Raw genomic sequence first — 17,534 nt, forward strand, 5'->3', positions numbered from 1 at the left:
TGAGACTCCATCTCAAAATAAATAAATTAATTAATTAAAGACAGGAAAAAGAGCGAGACTCTGTCTCCAAATAAATAAAGACATGAAAAACCTGAAAAATATCCAAAGAAAATTAACAAAAAGGCTTAAAGGGAAATTAAATTAGGCTTGTACTTAAGGAAATTGGGTTGCTTATAGAAGTTAATAAATATATTTATGGGAGGGATGCTGAGTATTTCTTTGAATGCCTACAAAAAAGTTTATACCTACATAGAGTCACTAGAGATTGGAATGGCTGTGTTGTCCCAAAAGAGCTTCAGTAAGGAAGGCTTTTCCCTCTCTCTAAACTTGATACAGGGTTTTATGGTTTGCTGAAGGCTTTCATTTTCATCAGATTTCATCTTCATAAAACCTTAGGAGATAATTGGAGAAATTTATGTAATTTTTCTTTTACACTTAAGAAACTAACAATGAGATGTTAAATAACCCGTCCAAGGCAAATACAGATTGACCACCCTTAATCCAAAAATCTGAAAACCAAAATGCTCCAAAATCTGAAACTTTTTGAGTGCTGACATGACACCACAAGTGGAAAATTCCACACCTGACCTCATGTGATGGGTCGCAGTCAAAATGCAGTCAAAACTTTATATCATGTGCAAAATTATTTAAAATATTGTATAAAATTACCTTCAGGCTATGTGTATAAGGTATATATGAACATAAATTAATGTCGTGTTTAGACTTGGGTCATAGCCCAAAATATCTCATTAGGTATATACAAGTATTCTAAAATATAAAAAAAAAAGAAATCCAAAATTTGGGTCCCAAGCATTTCAGATGAGGGATACCTAACCTATAGAAAGTTAAGGACTAGCCAGGTGCAGTGACTCTGTCTCCATAAACAAAACAAAAAAGAAAGAAAGCAAGTTAAGGACTAGAAAAAGGAAAGTTTCCAGATCAAGGTACCTGATGTAACTTGATTGCAGCTTCCTGATTCCCATAATGTGTAAGCCTCCCTGATAGCAGGGACCTTGTCTGTTTTATTCACCATTGTATTTCCAGTGCTTTGAACAGGCCCTCACACAAGATAGACGCTCAATAAACATTGGTGAGGTGAATGAACAAATGTAAAAGTAAAGATATCTTCATCATAGGGGTAAATATGACAGTCAAATAAAATATAAGGTGAATGAATTTTTACTTACAGTTTTATATATTTCAATAATATGAAAATTATATTGTAAACATGTATTTAATAAATAAAATGAATGAATATCATGTGTGAGATCACTTTAGAAATGGTACAAATGTTTTAGCTGTATACACATAAGTTGCTTTGTAATCACTGAGTACTAAAAATAAGAATATCGTGTATTAATTACAATAGTATATAGAGGCTTTGGAATATTTTAGGGAATAGAAATGGCTTTTGTATAGTTTTTCAAGAAGAAACTAATGTACCCTAAATCTATCATGCTTCTTAAAAGAAATCAGAGGACCATGTCCTAGTTTTACCTTCTGTGACTGAACATAAATATAAGGGAATATATCTTTGTGGAGGCAAAACCATGTGCTTTAAGTAAAAGTAAAAAAGAAATCAGAAAGATATAGGGGGAAATAATTGTGCCAGCAATTAAGGATGCACAAATACTGTAATTGAACATTAAATTTGGCACTGAGATTTCTAGCAACCTTGACAAAAAGAGAAAAGGTAGATGATAAAAGAAGCCTGTTTTCCATGGAAAGCAATCACTTTTTCTGCCCTAGTTTCTAGGAAATAGTCATTTGGTTTTTTAAATTTTTTTCTCACATATATTCCAAAGTATATAGTTCATAGAGTTTTAGTTTTATGCAAATCAAATATTTACTTGGTTGGCTCATGTCTGCTTCTGCATTTGTGCTCTTGTTTCAGGGAACTCTGCACTAAACTTTACAGCATGAGCTGGGGAAATACACAGAGTTGGCAAGAGTTTGATCGCTTTTGTGAATATAATCCAGTGGAAGTGTCCATGTTGACCTGTTTAGCAGATGTCCGGGAACCTTGCCAGTTGGGCTGTAGAAACCTTACTTACTGTACTAATTTTAACAACAGGTAGGACAAATTATTATACATGGAATAGAAATATTTTATCACTAATTATAAATAAGTGCAATACCACTTTATTCTGATTTTGTTCCTGTTGGGTTAAAAGAAAGTCATATTTCTTTATGATTTCATCTTTAAATGCAATATTCCATCTGGTAAGTCACCTCTGGGAAAGGAAACACTATTACAAAGTCCCTTCCAATCTAGAGATACCTCAAGCTTCTGGAATTCAAAGAATCTCTTCTGCCGTCAGTCCCCTCTCCCTTCTACTGTACCACCAGTGGAAGTAATTCATTGTAGAATAAATTATTGTGAACTATTTGGTCATCCAAATGTTCACTTTTAAACAATTTACTTTAAAGGACCTTGAGAATGGTTGAGGTTCCTTCTCTGTGAGTCCCCTGTTTCATACAAAAATATTTCTTTACAAAAGCAATTCAAATAGATGTTTTCCTGGGGTATCAAGTATCATTAGAAAAATAAGGGGGCAAGAACTGAACCTTGGAGCATATCAACAGTTAATGGTTGAAGAAACCGAAGAAAACAGAAAAGGGCACCGGAAGCACAAAATGAGAGAACTCCATGTAGAAATGAGAGAGAGAGTTACTAAAGAAGAGGTGGCTGGTTTTATAAGTTACAACCCAGAAATAAAGAGGGCAAAAAGGAAGAGAGTCATTCAGTTGGGCCAGAAGGAAGTTCTAGATATTTTTGTCAGATGGTGTTTACTTCAAGCTAACACACATCTTATCTTTTGATAGCTTTAAAACTGGTGATAGAGTATTAGCCAGTAAATACCTGATTTAGAGATTGAGTACATCTGAAATGTTTGGTAGTTAAACTTTGGCACATAGTTCTGGTCTGGTTTCTAGTAATGGTGGAATAGCTTGTATGAGAATAACAGCCCTACCAATACCAATTATGAAATATAAAAGAACAGTTGTTTTGAAGGTATTGGAGACTGATCAAAAACAGGAGGGTCTACATCTTTTTTTTTTTTTTTTTTTTTTGAAACAGAGTCTCACTCTGTCACCCAGGCATGATCACCCAGTGGCGTGATCTTGGCTCACTGCAACCTCTACCTCTGGGTTCAAGTAATTAATTCCCTTGCCTCAGCCTCCCAAGTACCTGGGATTACATGCACCTGCCACCATGCCCAGCTAATGTTTTTTTTTTTTTTTTTTTTGTATTTTTAGTAGAGATGGGGCTTCACCATGTTGGCCAGGCTGGTTTCAAACCCCTGACCTCAAGCGATCTGCCCGCCTTGGCCTCCCAAAGTGCTAGGATTACAGGCGTGAGCCACCATGAGCGGCCAACATCTCTTGAAAGATAGAAACCACACTGAGCAAAAGCCACATTTGTGGCTGGGCACGGTGGCTCAAGCCTGTAATCCCAGCACTTTGGGAGGCCGAGACGGGCGGATCACGAGGTCAGGAGATCGAGACCATCCTGGCTAACACGGTGAAACCCCGTCTCTACTAAAAAAAATACAAAAAACTAGCCGGGCGAGGTGGCGCCTGTAGTCCCAGCTACTCGGGAGGCTGAGGCAGGAGAATGGCGTAAACCCAGGAGGCGGAGCTTGCAGTGAGCTGAGATCCGGCCACTACACTCCAGCCTGGGCGACAGAGCAAGACTCCGTCTCAAAAAAAAAAAAAAAAAAAAAAAAAAAAAGCCACATTTGTCCTCTTCTTCCTCATAGGCACTTTCAGTTTCCTTTCATGGGAAGTAGAGTTCAAGCAGAAAGCAGCAGTCTTGGCCTAAGGAGTGAGATACCAGTTTGGTCCTGCCAGAGAGGCTAGATATTGAAGGGAAAAAATCGCACAAGGGAGGGAACCACAAAAAGAAATGTCCCAAAATCCATGAACAGACTCCCTTTAAGTCCTTGGCTGACTCCTAAATGGTACTTTTGCAGGATGAGACTACAAGGAACCCAGGGGAAGGTGAACATAGATTATAGCAGTTAGCATTTGCTGGGCAGACAATTTAGAATTCAGATCATGCCAAGTTAGAAGGGCCTAGTAAACCCCATAAGGGCCAAACCTTGGGAGTACATACAACATCCAAGAGCTAAAGGTAAAGCTGAAAAACCTTAACAAAACCTGAAACTGCCTCCAGAAGGAGGTATTTGTCAGTAATTTAACTGCCTGCTGGTGTGAAAACAGCATTCCTCCAAAGAAGGTAACAAAATCCTAAATCCCACAAAGTATCATGCATAATGTCCATTATACAATCAAAAATTACTAGAAATGAGAAAAATAGGAAATATGACCCATAGTTAAGAGAAAAAACAATCATACCCATTGGTGACCCAACTATTGGAATTAGCAGATAAGAATCTAATTATGATAAATATGTTGAAAGATCTACAGGTAAAGATAGATATAGGTGAGATATGGAAGTGCTAAAAAAAAAACCACATGGAAACTCTGAAACTGAGAAATGCAATATCTAAAATAAATTTATTGTAGGGAATGGAAAATAGACACAGCAGAAGAAAAAGGTCAGTGACCTCAGAGATCGCTCAATAGAAATTATCTAAACCAAAGCACAGAGAGAATAAGTGATATAACATATCTGGTAGTAACCCAGAAGGAAAGGAAAGAAAGGAGCAGAAAAATATTTCATTAAACCTTGGCTGAAAGTTTTCCAAATATGATCAAGTACATTAACCCACTTTTTGGGAAACGTTAGTAAACTCCAAGCCAGATAAATACAAAGAGAGACACACCTAGCACATCATAGTCAAACTGTTGAAAACCAGAGGCAAAGAGAAATAGTTAAAGCAACCAAAGGGAGAAAAAAAGACACTTTACATATGGTGGAATAACAATAAAAATGACAAGTGACTTCCTTTCAGAAACAATGGAGAACCAAAGACCATCAAGTAGTATCCCAAATAGTATCCTTACTCAGGAAAAAAAAAAATCTTACATTTAGTGAAAATATTCTTCAAAAATAAAGGTATTTCTAGATATTACCAAAAAACAAACCAAAAAAAAAAAAAAAAACTCAGAATTTTCTGCCAGCAGCCTCTCACTACAAGAAATTCTTCAGTCTGAAGGAAAATACCACAGGAAAACTCAGGCATATAGAGCACTGGGATTGGTAAATGTTGGTAAACATGAAAAATATTTTTTTCTTTATTTTCTTTTTCTTTTTTTCTTTTATATTTTATTTTTCAAAAGTAATTGGTTAAAGCAAAAATAATAACACTGTATTGTGGAATTTATACATAGAAGTAAAATATATGATATATGACAGTAGCAAAAAGGATGAGAGAGGTAAATAATTATACCGTTATAAGTTTCTTACATTATTTGTGACATTATATAGTATTAATTCAAGGAAAACTATAATAAATAATGGACATATATTATGCGTAGAGCAACCACTAATTTAAAACACAACACAAAGAGATATAGCTTAGAAGCTGATAGGAAATATGAAATGGAACACTAAAATAATACTTGATCCATCCAAAAGAAGACAGAAAGAAAAAGGAGTCAAATTGAAAACCACAGCAAAATGATAGAGACTTAAACCCAACTGTATCAATAATTACGTAAATGTAAATGAACTAAAAACATCAGTTGAAAGGCAGAGGTTGTTGGAAAGACAAAGAATATTATTGGAGATAAAGAGTATCACCTTATAATGATAAAAGTTCAATTTATCATGAAGATACAATTAACATAAATATATATGCACCGAATGTCAGATAGGTACATATACTCAAAATACTTAAAAACAGAAGTAAACCCTAAAGAGAGAGAAATATTCAATCATATTCAGAAATGTTAACACCTCTCCCTCACTAATAGAACAAATGGAAAAAAATCAGTGAGGATATAGAGAATTTGAACAACATATGCTGGGTTAAAAAGCAAGTCTCAACCACTGTCAGAAGATGAAAATCATAAAAAGTGTATTTTCTGAACACAACAGAATCCAATTGGAAATCAATAAAAATAAACTATATTGAAATCTTCCCAAATATTTGGTAATTAAACATATGCTTCTAAATAATCTATGCTACAAAGAAGAAATCACAAAGGAAATGCTTGAACCCGGGGGGCGGAGGTTGCAGTAAGCCAAGATCACACCATCACACTTCAGCCTAGGCAACAGAGTGAGACCCTCTCAAAAAAAGAATACTATGAACAACTTTATGCTAGTAAATCCTACAATTTAGATGAAATGGATGCATTCCTTAAAAACCAAAACTAACACAAGAAGAAATACAAATTAGGACTATTCTTATAACTGTTAGAGAAATTGAATTTGTAATTATAAATCTTCACACAAAGAAAACTTCTGGCATTACTGGTAATGCTTACCAAACACATAAGGAAAAAATTATGCAATAATTTTTCAGGAAACAGATAACATATCCCAACTCCTCTTATGAGGCTAGCGTTACCTTGATACCAAAACTGACATGGACATTAAAAACAAGATAACTAGAGTCTTGTGTCACTCAGAGATGCCAAAATCCTCAATAAAAGATTAGGAAATTCAATTCAAGTATAGTAAACTAATTTTCAACAAGAGCAGCAAGGCAATTCAATACAAAAAATAAACATCTTTTCAACCAGGCATCGTGGTTCACACCTATAATCCCAGCAGTTTGGGAAGCTGAGGCAGTTGGAATGCCTGAACTCAGGAGTTTGAGACCAGCCTGGGCAACAAGGTGAAACACCATCTCAATCAAAAATACAAAATATTGGCCGGGCACAGTGGCTCACGCCTGTAATCCTAGCACTTTGGGAGGCCAAGGCAGGTGGATCACCTGAGGTCAGGAGTTCAAGACCAGCCTGGCCAACATGGTGAAACCCTGTCTTTACAAAAAATACAAAAAAAAAAAAAAAAAAAATTAGCTAGGTGTGGTGGCAGGCCCCTGTAATCCCGGCTACTTGGGAGGCTGAGGCAGGAGAATCACTTGAACCCGGGAGGCAGAGGTTGCAGTGAGCTGAAATCACATCATTACACTCCAGTCTGGGCAACAAGAACTAAACTCTGTCTTAAAAAAAAAAAAAATTAGCCGGGTGTGGTGGTGCGCACCTGTAGTCCCAGATGCTCAGGAGGCTGAGGTGGGAGGATGGCTTGAGCCTGGGAGGTGGAGGTTGCAGTGAGCCAAGGTCATGCCACTGCACTCCAACCTGGGTGATGGAGTGAGACCCTGTCTCAAAAAAAAAAAAAAAGGCTAGGTATGGTGGCTCACACCTGTAATGGTACTTTGGGAAGCAGAGGTGGGTGGATCACCTGAGGTCAAGAGTTCAAGACCAGCCCGGCCAACATGGTGAAACCTCATCTCTACTAAAAATATAAAAACTAGCCGGGTGTGGTGTCGGGTGCCTGTAATCCCAGCTACTCGGGAGGCTGAGGCAAGAGAATCGCTTGCATCCAGGAGGTGGAGGTTGCAGTGAGTCGAGATTGTGCCACTGCACTCCAGCCTGGGCAACAGAGCAAAATCTCCGTCTCAAAAAAAGAAAAAATAACATAAAATAAAAAAATAGAAACATCTTTTCAACAAATAATACTAGAATAATTGAATATCTTTATGGAGGGGGAAAAAAAAGAAGCTCAACGTGTGTTTCACACCCTACACAAAAATTGCTTCCAGATAGATCATAGAACTAAACATAAAAACTAAAAATATAAAGCTCATAGAAGAACATCTTCACAAACTTGGTGCAGGCAAACATTTTGTAGACAGGACACAAAATATACAATTTTAAAAGAAAAAAAATGAATTAGACTTCAACAGTAAAATCTTTAGTTTGCCAAAAGACAACATTTAAAACTTGAAGGGGCAAGTCATAGACTTGAGAGGGAATGTTCAACATATCATGCACAGGTGTGTGCATACACACACACACACACACACACAATTTGTCAAAGAACTTGTATCCAGAATATATAAGTAACTCCTACAACCTCATATAAAAAGTAAAACAACTCAATTTTAAAATTGTGCAAAAAGGCCAAGCGCGGTGGCTCACGCCTGTAATCCCAACTCTTTGGGAGGCTGAGGCAGGTGGATCACTTGAGGTCAGGAGTTCAAGGCCAGCCTGGCCAACATGGTGAAACCCCATCTCTACTAAAAAATATTTTTTAAAAATAGCTTGGCATGGTGGCAGGCAACAGTAGTCCCAGCTGCATGGGAGGCTGAGACAGGAGAATCGCTTGAACCCAGGAGATGAAAGTTGCAGTGAGCCAAGATCGTGCCACTGCACTCCAGCCTGGGTGACAGAGCAAGACTCCATCTCAAAAAAAAAAAAAAAAAAAGAAGAAGAAAAAATTGTGCAAAAAACTTTCACAGACCCTTTACCAAAGAAGGACATCAAAATGGCCATTTAATCAAGTATATGAAAAGATGTTCAACATCACTAATTATCAGGGAAATACAAATTAAAACCACAATGAGCTATCCCTTCACATGTGTTAAAATGGCCATTATCAAAAAGATGGAAGATAATAGTTGTTAGCAAGGATATGGAGAAAAGGGAAGTCTTGGACACTGTTGATGGAAATGTGAGTTAGTACAGCCATTGTGGGAAATGGTATGGAGGGTCCTCAAAAAATTAAAGATAGAAGGTACCATATGATCCAGCAATTCCACTACTAGGTACATATCTAAAGGAAAGGAAATCAGTGTATTGAATAGATATTTCACTCCCACATTCACTGCAACATTATTTACAATAGCCAAGATATGAAATAAACCTGTATTCATCAATGAATGAATGGATAAAGAATATGTGGTATATATACAGTGTGGAATCCTATTCAGCCTTTATAAAGAAGGAAAGCCTGTCTTTTGCAACAATATGAATGAACCTGGAGGACATTAAATAAAATAAGCCAGACGCAGAAAGACAAATACTGCACGATCTCACTTATATGTGGAATCTAAAAAAATCAAACTCATGGAAGCAGAGAATAGAATAGTGGTTACCAGAGGGTGGCTGGAGAGGGTGGTGCTGGAGGAGGAGAGGGAAGAGGGAAGAGGGAAGAGGGAGGGGAGAGGATTGGGAAAATGTTAGTCAAAGGACACAAAATTTTATTTAGACAAAAGGAATAAGTTCAAGAGATCTATTATACAACATGGTAACTATAGTTAGCAGTGAGTTGTATACTTGAAAGGTGCCAAGACAGTAGATGTTAAATATTCTCACCACAAAAAAAGAGATAAGTATGTGAGGTAATGCATATTTTAATTAGCTTAATTTAGCCATTCCACATGTGTCATATTTATATATATTATGTTGCACACAATAAATATGTAATTTTTGTCCGTTAAAAAAAGTTTAAAGGAAATAGCCATCTAGTACATTAAAGGGTTCATTATTATTAGTCATGGCAAAATGCAAATTAAAATAGCAATTCAGTGCCTCCTCACCCTCACAAGAATGCCTGAAATTAAAAGACTGGTAAGCATATGAAGCATATTGAAGCAAGTGGAATTCTTATAGTATGTTACTACTGGGAGTAGAAGATAGTTTAAGGACTTTGGAGCTTTTGTTCAGTTCTTCAAAAGTTAGATCTATGACCTAACAATTTTATCCTGAAGCATTTACCCCAGAGACATGAAAACATATGTCCAAATAAAGACCTGTCTGGTACCCTTATTCATAAGAGCCTGAAAAATGGGGGAGAGGACCCAAAACATCTATCAGGAGAATGAAAGAATATAACATTGTGGTGCATCCAAACAATGGGATAGCAATGGATGACTCTTATGTTGAGAAAAAAAGCCCAACACAAAATACATTCTTGACACATGAGATCCAAGAATAGGCAAATGTAATCTATGGTGATAAAGATCAGAATATCCTTTCCTCTGCTGGAATCAGGGATTGACTAGAGGGGGGCACAAGGGTACTTTATAGAGTGATAAAAATGTTCTAGGCCAGGCACGGTGGCTCACACCTATAATCCCAGCACTCTGAGAGGCCAAGGTGAGCAGATCGCTTGGGCCCAGGAGTTTGAGACCAGCGTGGGCAACATGGCAATAAAGAAAATACAAAAATTAACCAGGTGTGGTGGTGGGTGCCTGTAGTCCCAGCTACTTGGGAGACTGAGGTGGGAGGATCATCTAAGCCCAGGAGGTCAAGGCTGCAGTGAGCTGTGATCATGCCACTGCACTCCAGCCTGGGTGACGAAGTGAGAACCTGTCTCAAAAACAACAACAACAACAAACAAATTTCCAGTGGCTATACAACATGTGATACAGCAACAGACTGAATGCAGAAGCAGGTATGAAAATCCACCTGAGTTCTATTAAGCCAGACATTACAGAGATTTGCAAAACCGTAAAACAGTCCTATCCTTCTCGCTAATGTTTACTTTGGAAAAGTGTTATTTTTCATAAAAATAATACTTATATTAACATGTAATGGGTTTGTTATAATTTTAAATAACTTGATAACTACTTTAAAATTTGCTTAAATTCTTTTCAAGATGGGGTATTGCCATATTGCCCAGGCTGGCCTCGAATTCCTGGGCTCTCCTGCCTCAGCCTCCTGAGTAGCTGGAACTAGAGGCATGCCATCACACCAGCTAATTTTTTTTTTTTTAAAGTAGAGATGAAATCTTGCTGTGTTGCCCAGACTGATCTCAAACTCCTGAGCTCGACCTATCTTCCTGCCTTGGCCTCGCAAAGTGCTAGGATTGCAGGTGTGAGCCACTGTACCCAGCCTAGAATAGGCAAAATTAATGTATGGTGATGTAAGTATAAATAGTTATGGCCTCTAAGTTACAGTCAGCAGGGAGGCATTAAGTCAACAGTGGCACAAGGGAACTGGCTGAAATGTTAGATGTGTTCCTTAATTGATTTAGATGTGCTTATGGATGTACACATTTGTCAAAGCACATCAAGCTGTACCCATAAAATCAGTGCATTTAGTTTTTGTAAATTATGTCACCATTTTAAAAAGTTGGCCTCATAATATTTATTTTATGAAATGAAATGGGACAGTCTGGGGATAATAGTCCTCTTCGGAGCATTGTGAAGTTTTAAACTGCCTCACAAGAATCTGTTAAAAAGAAAACATGCAATCAGAGTTTAATGCTAGTGTCTACACTGAATCTTCATAGGGTCAAAGCTGATATCCCTTCATGGGTTGTATGTGCTTTCTTAAAAACACCAGATTTTTATGATGCTTAAATGAGTAGGATTTTACTCATTGCTTCTCTCTAGAAAATAATTGTCTCTTGATTCTTTCTGGACTTTTTTCTCTTTAGGCCAACGGAACTTTTCAGGAGTTGTAATGCACAGTCAGATCAAGGAGCCATGAATGACATGAAGTTGTGGGAGAAAGGAAGCATCAAGATGCCGTTTATCAATATACCTGTTCTCGATATTAAAAAGTGCCAGCCAGAGATGTGGAAAGCAATAGCTTGTTCACTGCAGATTAAACCTTGTCATAGTAAATCCCGGGGAAGTATTATTTGCAAGTAAGTTTCTTTCATCCTAATGATTCTCCAGCTTTAGTTCAGACCCTCCATGATCTCTAACCAGAGCCTCTCCATAGAATTTTCTCTCTCACCACTTCCTTTGCCTGTCACCCCCATAAGTCAAATGCTTTCCTACTTTTTCCTCCTCTAGTTGAAATACTGCTCCCCTCATCACCACCTGCTGGCTGTCCTTGTCTCCTCTGAAATACCAGACATTCCCATAGAATCTTCCCAGATTTCTCCAGCTGAAAATAATTTATCCTTACTACAGATTCCTATAGACCTTTATTTGTACTTCTCTTATGGAACTTGGTTCATGAAACATTTATTAAATGCCTCTGATGCACAATTCTATTTTTATATGTTAATTTGTGTACTTGTCTTATATTCTGTTAGACTTTGCTCTTTTTTTTTTTTTTTTTTTTTTTTTTTTGAGATGGAGTCTCACTCTGTCTCCAGGCTAGAGTGCAGTGGCATGATCTCAGCCCACTGCAACCCTCACCTCCCAGGTTCAAGCAATTCTCCTGCCTCAGCCTCCCAAGTAGCTGGGTCTTACACGCCCAGTTAATGTTTCTATTCTTAGTAGAGATGGGGTTTTACCATGCTGGCCAGGATGGTCTCGATCTCTTGACCTCGTGATCAACCCGCCTCGGCCTCCCTAAGTGCTCGGATTACAGGCGTGAGCCGCTGCGCCCAGCCAACTTTGCTCTTCTTAAGGAGCTTATTTTGCTTAGGAAATCTAGGATCAAGAAAAGATGGGCGCTGTTATAGTGGGTGAAACCAAAAGCATTTAACACATAGTAATCTGCCCATGGTTCCTCACACATCTTTTTTTCCAAAAGTTTTCCAAAACCAAGTTAATATCCAGTCCCTCAGCTGTTGGTATGTGGCTCAGTGCTGCTGGGTACCTCAACAATTTCAACCTTAAACAGAGTCCAGTCTATTCTCTGACTTGGCTTGGGGATAACCTGATGGGGAAATACTGAGGTATAACAATTAGATGACAAGCAAGAGGCAACAAGAGGGGAATATGTAGACTCTTAGCACAGAAAACTTGTAGGAGTCAAATCCCTATTGAAGACTAAGAACATTTTAAAGTAAGTGGACTTTCCAGTTGTTATAGGCCAGATGCTAATGTTGATAACTAAAAAGAGACTTAGATAAGGAAGGGAAGGAGAAAAGAGGCAAGCAAGCAAACAAGCAAGCATAAGGTCCTAGAAGTGAGGATATATGATTTTTGCAGGGAGTAAATCAGACTAGCTTCGTTTAATTTCCTTTCAAAGATATTGAAAAGCCACATTGCTTGTAGTAACCGTACGAAGAAGTATACAATTTGAGTAAGGGCTTTGGTCTCAGACAACAGAAAGTTAGGGATGCTTTGAATTTATTATTCAACCTGAGCTCTACTGTGACTCCTCTTCTCTTTTGCCACACTTAACCAATTATGAAACATGTTAAGTTATGACAACTCACTTTCTGGAAAGCTTCAGAAAAAAGTGATGCTGACTAGACAACATGAGGAGGTTCCTCAAGCTCTAAATTTATGTGCGTTTTTTTTCAAGATCAGATTGTGTGGAGATTCTTAAAAAATGTGGAGATCAGAACAAATTCCCTGAAGACCACACAGCTGAAAGTATTTGTGAGCTTCTGTCACCTACAGATGATCTGAAGAATTGTATACCTTTGGATACATACCTCAGTAAGTACTTTTTTGTATGTGTGTTTTTAGATTTCAAATACTTCTCTCTTCCAACTATTTGGTTTACTATTTGTTTTGGATGAGCATTTATCTGTTGAGGACATGGGGTTCAGTGATACCATCTCAATCACAGACTCTTGTTTGCTTGGCCTTTTTGGCCCAGGAAAGAATTGTTGTCTTAAAACATGTAAGCAGAAGTGATTCTATCAGTCTGAGGAAGTATGAACTGTTGTCAGTCAGGAATTCTAAGCAGTGACTCAGAGGGCCAGCATTCTCAGATAACCACCTCCATATCATGCTGACTTCTCACCATAATAATGACTAGAAAGTGGAATTTCCCCCCAGAGACTATCAGCTTTTTGTTATCAGAGTATCAGTGGATGAGAGCCAGGAATTGGCTTAGACTTACTCACCCAACAGGGTATAAAAAACGATAGTCTAGGCCAGGCACGGTGGCTCAAGCCTGTAATCCCAGCACTTTGGGAGGCCAAGGCGGGCGGATCACGAGGTCAGAAGATCGAGACCATCCTGGCTAACACGGTGAAACGCCATCTCTACTAAAAATGCAAAAAAAATTAGCCGGGCGTGGTGGTGGGCGCCTGTAGTCCCAGCTACTCGGGAGGCTGAGGCAGGAGAATGTCGTGAACCCAGGAGGCAGAGCTTGCAGTGAGCGGAGATCGCGCCACTGCACTCCAGCCTGGGCGACAGAGCAAGACTCCGTCTAGAGAAAAAAAAAAAAAAGATAGTTTAGCTTAATACGTAAAAATAGAACTTATCTCACTGCTTCAGTTTTTCTCTGCCAAGTACTCCTGCCAAGAGCTAGAAGAGCGTGTTGCTATCTCATTGAGGGATCCGGGAGCTGGAGCTCAGCTTCTTGGCAGTGAGACAAATACATGGTGGAAACCAGGGGATGACAAGTAGAACTCCTACACACTCAGTAGTTAAGATAAGGGAGGTGTTCAGGCTGCCACCAGGGGGCATCTGTGCCATGAGCTGGCTGCAGAGGCAGACAGTGAAGTCAGCTCCTACTTGCTTTGTTTTCCTGTGTTAGATAGGATTAACAAAAAGCAGAACAAATAGAAGTAAAAGAAAGCCCAGAAACAAATAGTCTAGGGCTTCATCATCAGGAATCCAGGCTTCTTTTATCCTTCTCCACCATCCTTAGCATTTAGCTTCCATCATCAAGATTACTTCATGTACTTTGTCATCACAATGTGGCTACTGGAGTTCTGGCCACCATATTCTAGTTCCAGATGGTAAAAAGAAAGGGAGAGAGCAAACAACTTCTCCCTAGTCACACTGTCTACCCCTACTTGTAAGGAAAACTGAGAAAGATTATTTTTTTAGCTGTGGGCCCATTGCTGCCCTAAGTAAAATTGGAGATCTTTTAGTAATTGGGGAGAGAAAAGTATGTGCTAGATTTGTAACTGGTAGTATTTGCCATATTTTCTCAAAACCAACAAAGTGTGTCCCTTAAACTTTGTGACCAATATAGCAAAAAAGAGAGCATTACACTGGAATTTAGACCTTTGTGACTTTGAGCAGATCACTTCTTTGAGCCTCAGCTTCCCCATTTATGAAATAATTAGGCAAAATGAGATGAACTCCAAGGGGTCTTATACCTCTGTTAGTCATAGAATATGAGTCTGGCCTAAAATCAAGTAAGGAACACTTACTATATTTATAATTCTAGATTCTATTACAGCAGGAAAATATTTGTATAGAAGGAAACTATATCAATGGGAGGAAAATTAAATATCTGTTTAAATATACATAATTTATATCAAGTGAGACTCTTCCTTGGCCATGATTTCTGAAGTTAAATATAATCATGGTTTGGAGTCCATACATATTACCATAATAAATTCTCATTTATGATAAAACACGCTAAATTATTCCTCTTAGACACCTTATTTGACTACCCTATCCAAAATATACCTATCATTTTCTATCCCCTGACACTACTTATTACTTATAATTTTCTGATTTAATTATTTGTTTATATATGCACATGTACATACATAGCATATATATGTATGTGTGTGTGTATATATATATATATATATTTTTTTTTTTTTTGAGATAGAGTCTTACTCTGTTGCCCAGGCTGTTGTGCAGTAGAGCAATCTCAGCTCATTGCAGCCTCTGCTTCCTGGGTTCAGGCCATTCTCCTCCCTTAGCCTCCCGACTAGCTGGCACATGCCACCACGCCCGGCTGAATTTGGGTTTTTTGCTTTGTTTTGTTTTTTTGGATTTTTTTTTTAAGAGAGTCCCATTCTGTCTCCCAAGCGGAGTGCAGTGATATGATCTCGGCCCACTGCAACGTCTGCCTCCCGGGTTCAAGCAATTCTCCTGCCTCAGCCTCCTGAGTAGCTAGGATTACAGGCACCCGCTACCATGCCCAGCTAATTTTTATATTTTAGTAGAGACGGGGTTTCACCATGTTGGCCAGGCTGGTCTCAAACTCCTGTCCTCCGGTTATCCGCCCGCCTCAGCCCCCAAAGTGCTGGGATTACAGGCGTGAGCCACTGTGCCTGGCTCATACATAGTATATTTATTGTCTGTTTCTCTACTACATGTAAACTCTATGTTAGAGACTTGTCTATTTTGTTCATCACAGTATCTCCAGCACCTAGAACCTTGCCTGGAATATTGTAGATCCCAATAAATTTTTTAAAAAATGAATGAACGTATGTTTATGCTAAATTTATCATTTCACAAATGAAAGAATCTCGGTGTTTTAAGAGCTTGGTAGAATCAGGCCTTTATGTTCATGAGCTCTTCATTTATTCCAGCCATAATTAATTCAGATAATTTACAATTCTCTCTTACTCTTTTACGTTGGTTAAACTAATCTGTTTTGGTTTTTTCAGGGCCAAGTACTTTAGGTAACATTGTAGAAGAAGTAACTCATCCCTGTAACCCAAATCCTTGCCCTGCCAATGAGCTCTGTGAAGTAAACCGAAAAGGATGTCCATCTGGAGATCCCTGTCTTCCATACTCTTGTGTTCAAGGTAAGAGGTAGGTGGGTGTGAGAAGAGGATGGATAGGTGCTGCTAGTGTTTTTTTATAGGAGCTATCTTCCTTTTTTTCAATCCTGCTCCTTCTGTAATATAGGGGTTATCTTTGGAGTGAGATTATAAGGGACTTCATGTTCTATGTTTTTCTATAATGTTTGAGATTTTCTCATTAAACATCATTGATGTAAGCAGAAAAAGACACTTGTAATTTTCAGTTGTTATTTAAATTGTAAACTAATAATAACAGTCTAAAACTTCACTCTTATAATGAGTTGCAGGGTTCTAGACTATGAAAGAAAAGAAGCTCAGACCAGCTTTTTGTACTTTCTCTTCTATGTGGTAATGTTTGAAAAAATATACTCTATGTTGTTGATGTTTTTTCTTTTCTTTGTTTTAGTATATAGAGAAATAGCATATTCAATAGAATGTATAGCTATCTCCATAAAGATTAATGTTATGTTGAAATGTTTATAACTTTAAGGCTGAAGGATTTTTATCCCATGGAATTTTGATAGTCTTTATCTTTCTGTCAATCCCTTTAGAATATAGTTGTTGCAACATTTTGCTTCTTTTTATCTATTTCCCAATTGAGAATGTTTCTTTATCATGTTAGAATCAAGATTTTTTTTTAAGTTTTTTTTTTTTTTTTGAGACAGAGTTTCACTCTTGTTACCCAGGCTAGAGTGTAATGGCGCTATCTCGGCTCACTGCAACCTCCACCTCCTGAACTGAAGCAATTCTCCTGCCTCAGCCTCCCAAGTAGCTGGGATTACAGGCACCCACCACCATGCCCAGCTAATTTTTGCATTTTTAGTAGAGACGAGGTTTCACCATGTTGTCCAGGCTGGTTTCGAACTCCTGACCTCGGGTGATCTACCCACCTCAGCATCCCAAAGTGCTGGGGTTACAGGCATGAGCCACCGCACCCGGCCTTAAAATATTTTTAAAGTAAAATAAAGCAAAAGAAGAAATAAGTATGATGTCTCAAAGGATTATCTATAATATATATGTAATACTGTAATATATCGGCTATAGAGTCATAATAAATCTTGTCAAAATTGGAAATGTTGGACGGTTTTAAATTTCAAGATAGTATTTTCTGTCCATTTACCCTTACATTATAAGTTGATCAGTATTTTCTTTGGCAAGAAAATAAGATATAGTTACTTAAAATGGTAACATCTGTATTTCATATTATTTAAATATAGAATTCAATTCAGGGGCGGGGCACTGTGCATTCTCTTGTTTCATTAAACTCAGAAAACCCATCATATAATAAGATAGAAAATGG

The 17,534-nt window shown here is 38.0% G+C and overlaps 1 protein-coding gene across 1 annotated transcript in view; it reads left to right on the forward strand.

Annotated features, from left to right (window-relative positions):
* The window catches only part of RECK (reversion inducing cysteine rich protein with kazal motifs), an 86,290-nt gene that overhangs the window by 51,975 nt on the left and 16,781 nt on the right, over positions 1-17,534 (forward strand). The window contains exons 10-13 of the mRNA XM_007968758.3: positions 1,895-2,074; positions 11,312-11,524; positions 13,087-13,223; positions 16,097-16,237. Of these exons, the coding sequence (XP_007966949.2) occupies positions 1,895-2,074; positions 11,312-11,524; positions 13,087-13,223; positions 16,097-16,237 (671 nt within the window). The remainder of the gene's footprint in view (positions 1-1,894; positions 2,075-11,311; positions 11,525-13,086; positions 13,224-16,096; positions 16,238-17,534) is intronic.

Source organism: Chlorocebus sabaeus, chromosome 12 (genome assembly GCF_047675955.1).
Source record: "Chlorocebus sabaeus isolate Y175 chromosome 12, mChlSab1.0.hap1, whole genome shotgun sequence".
Lineage (NCBI taxonomy): Eukaryota > Metazoa > Chordata > Mammalia > Primates > Cercopithecidae > Chlorocebus > Chlorocebus sabaeus.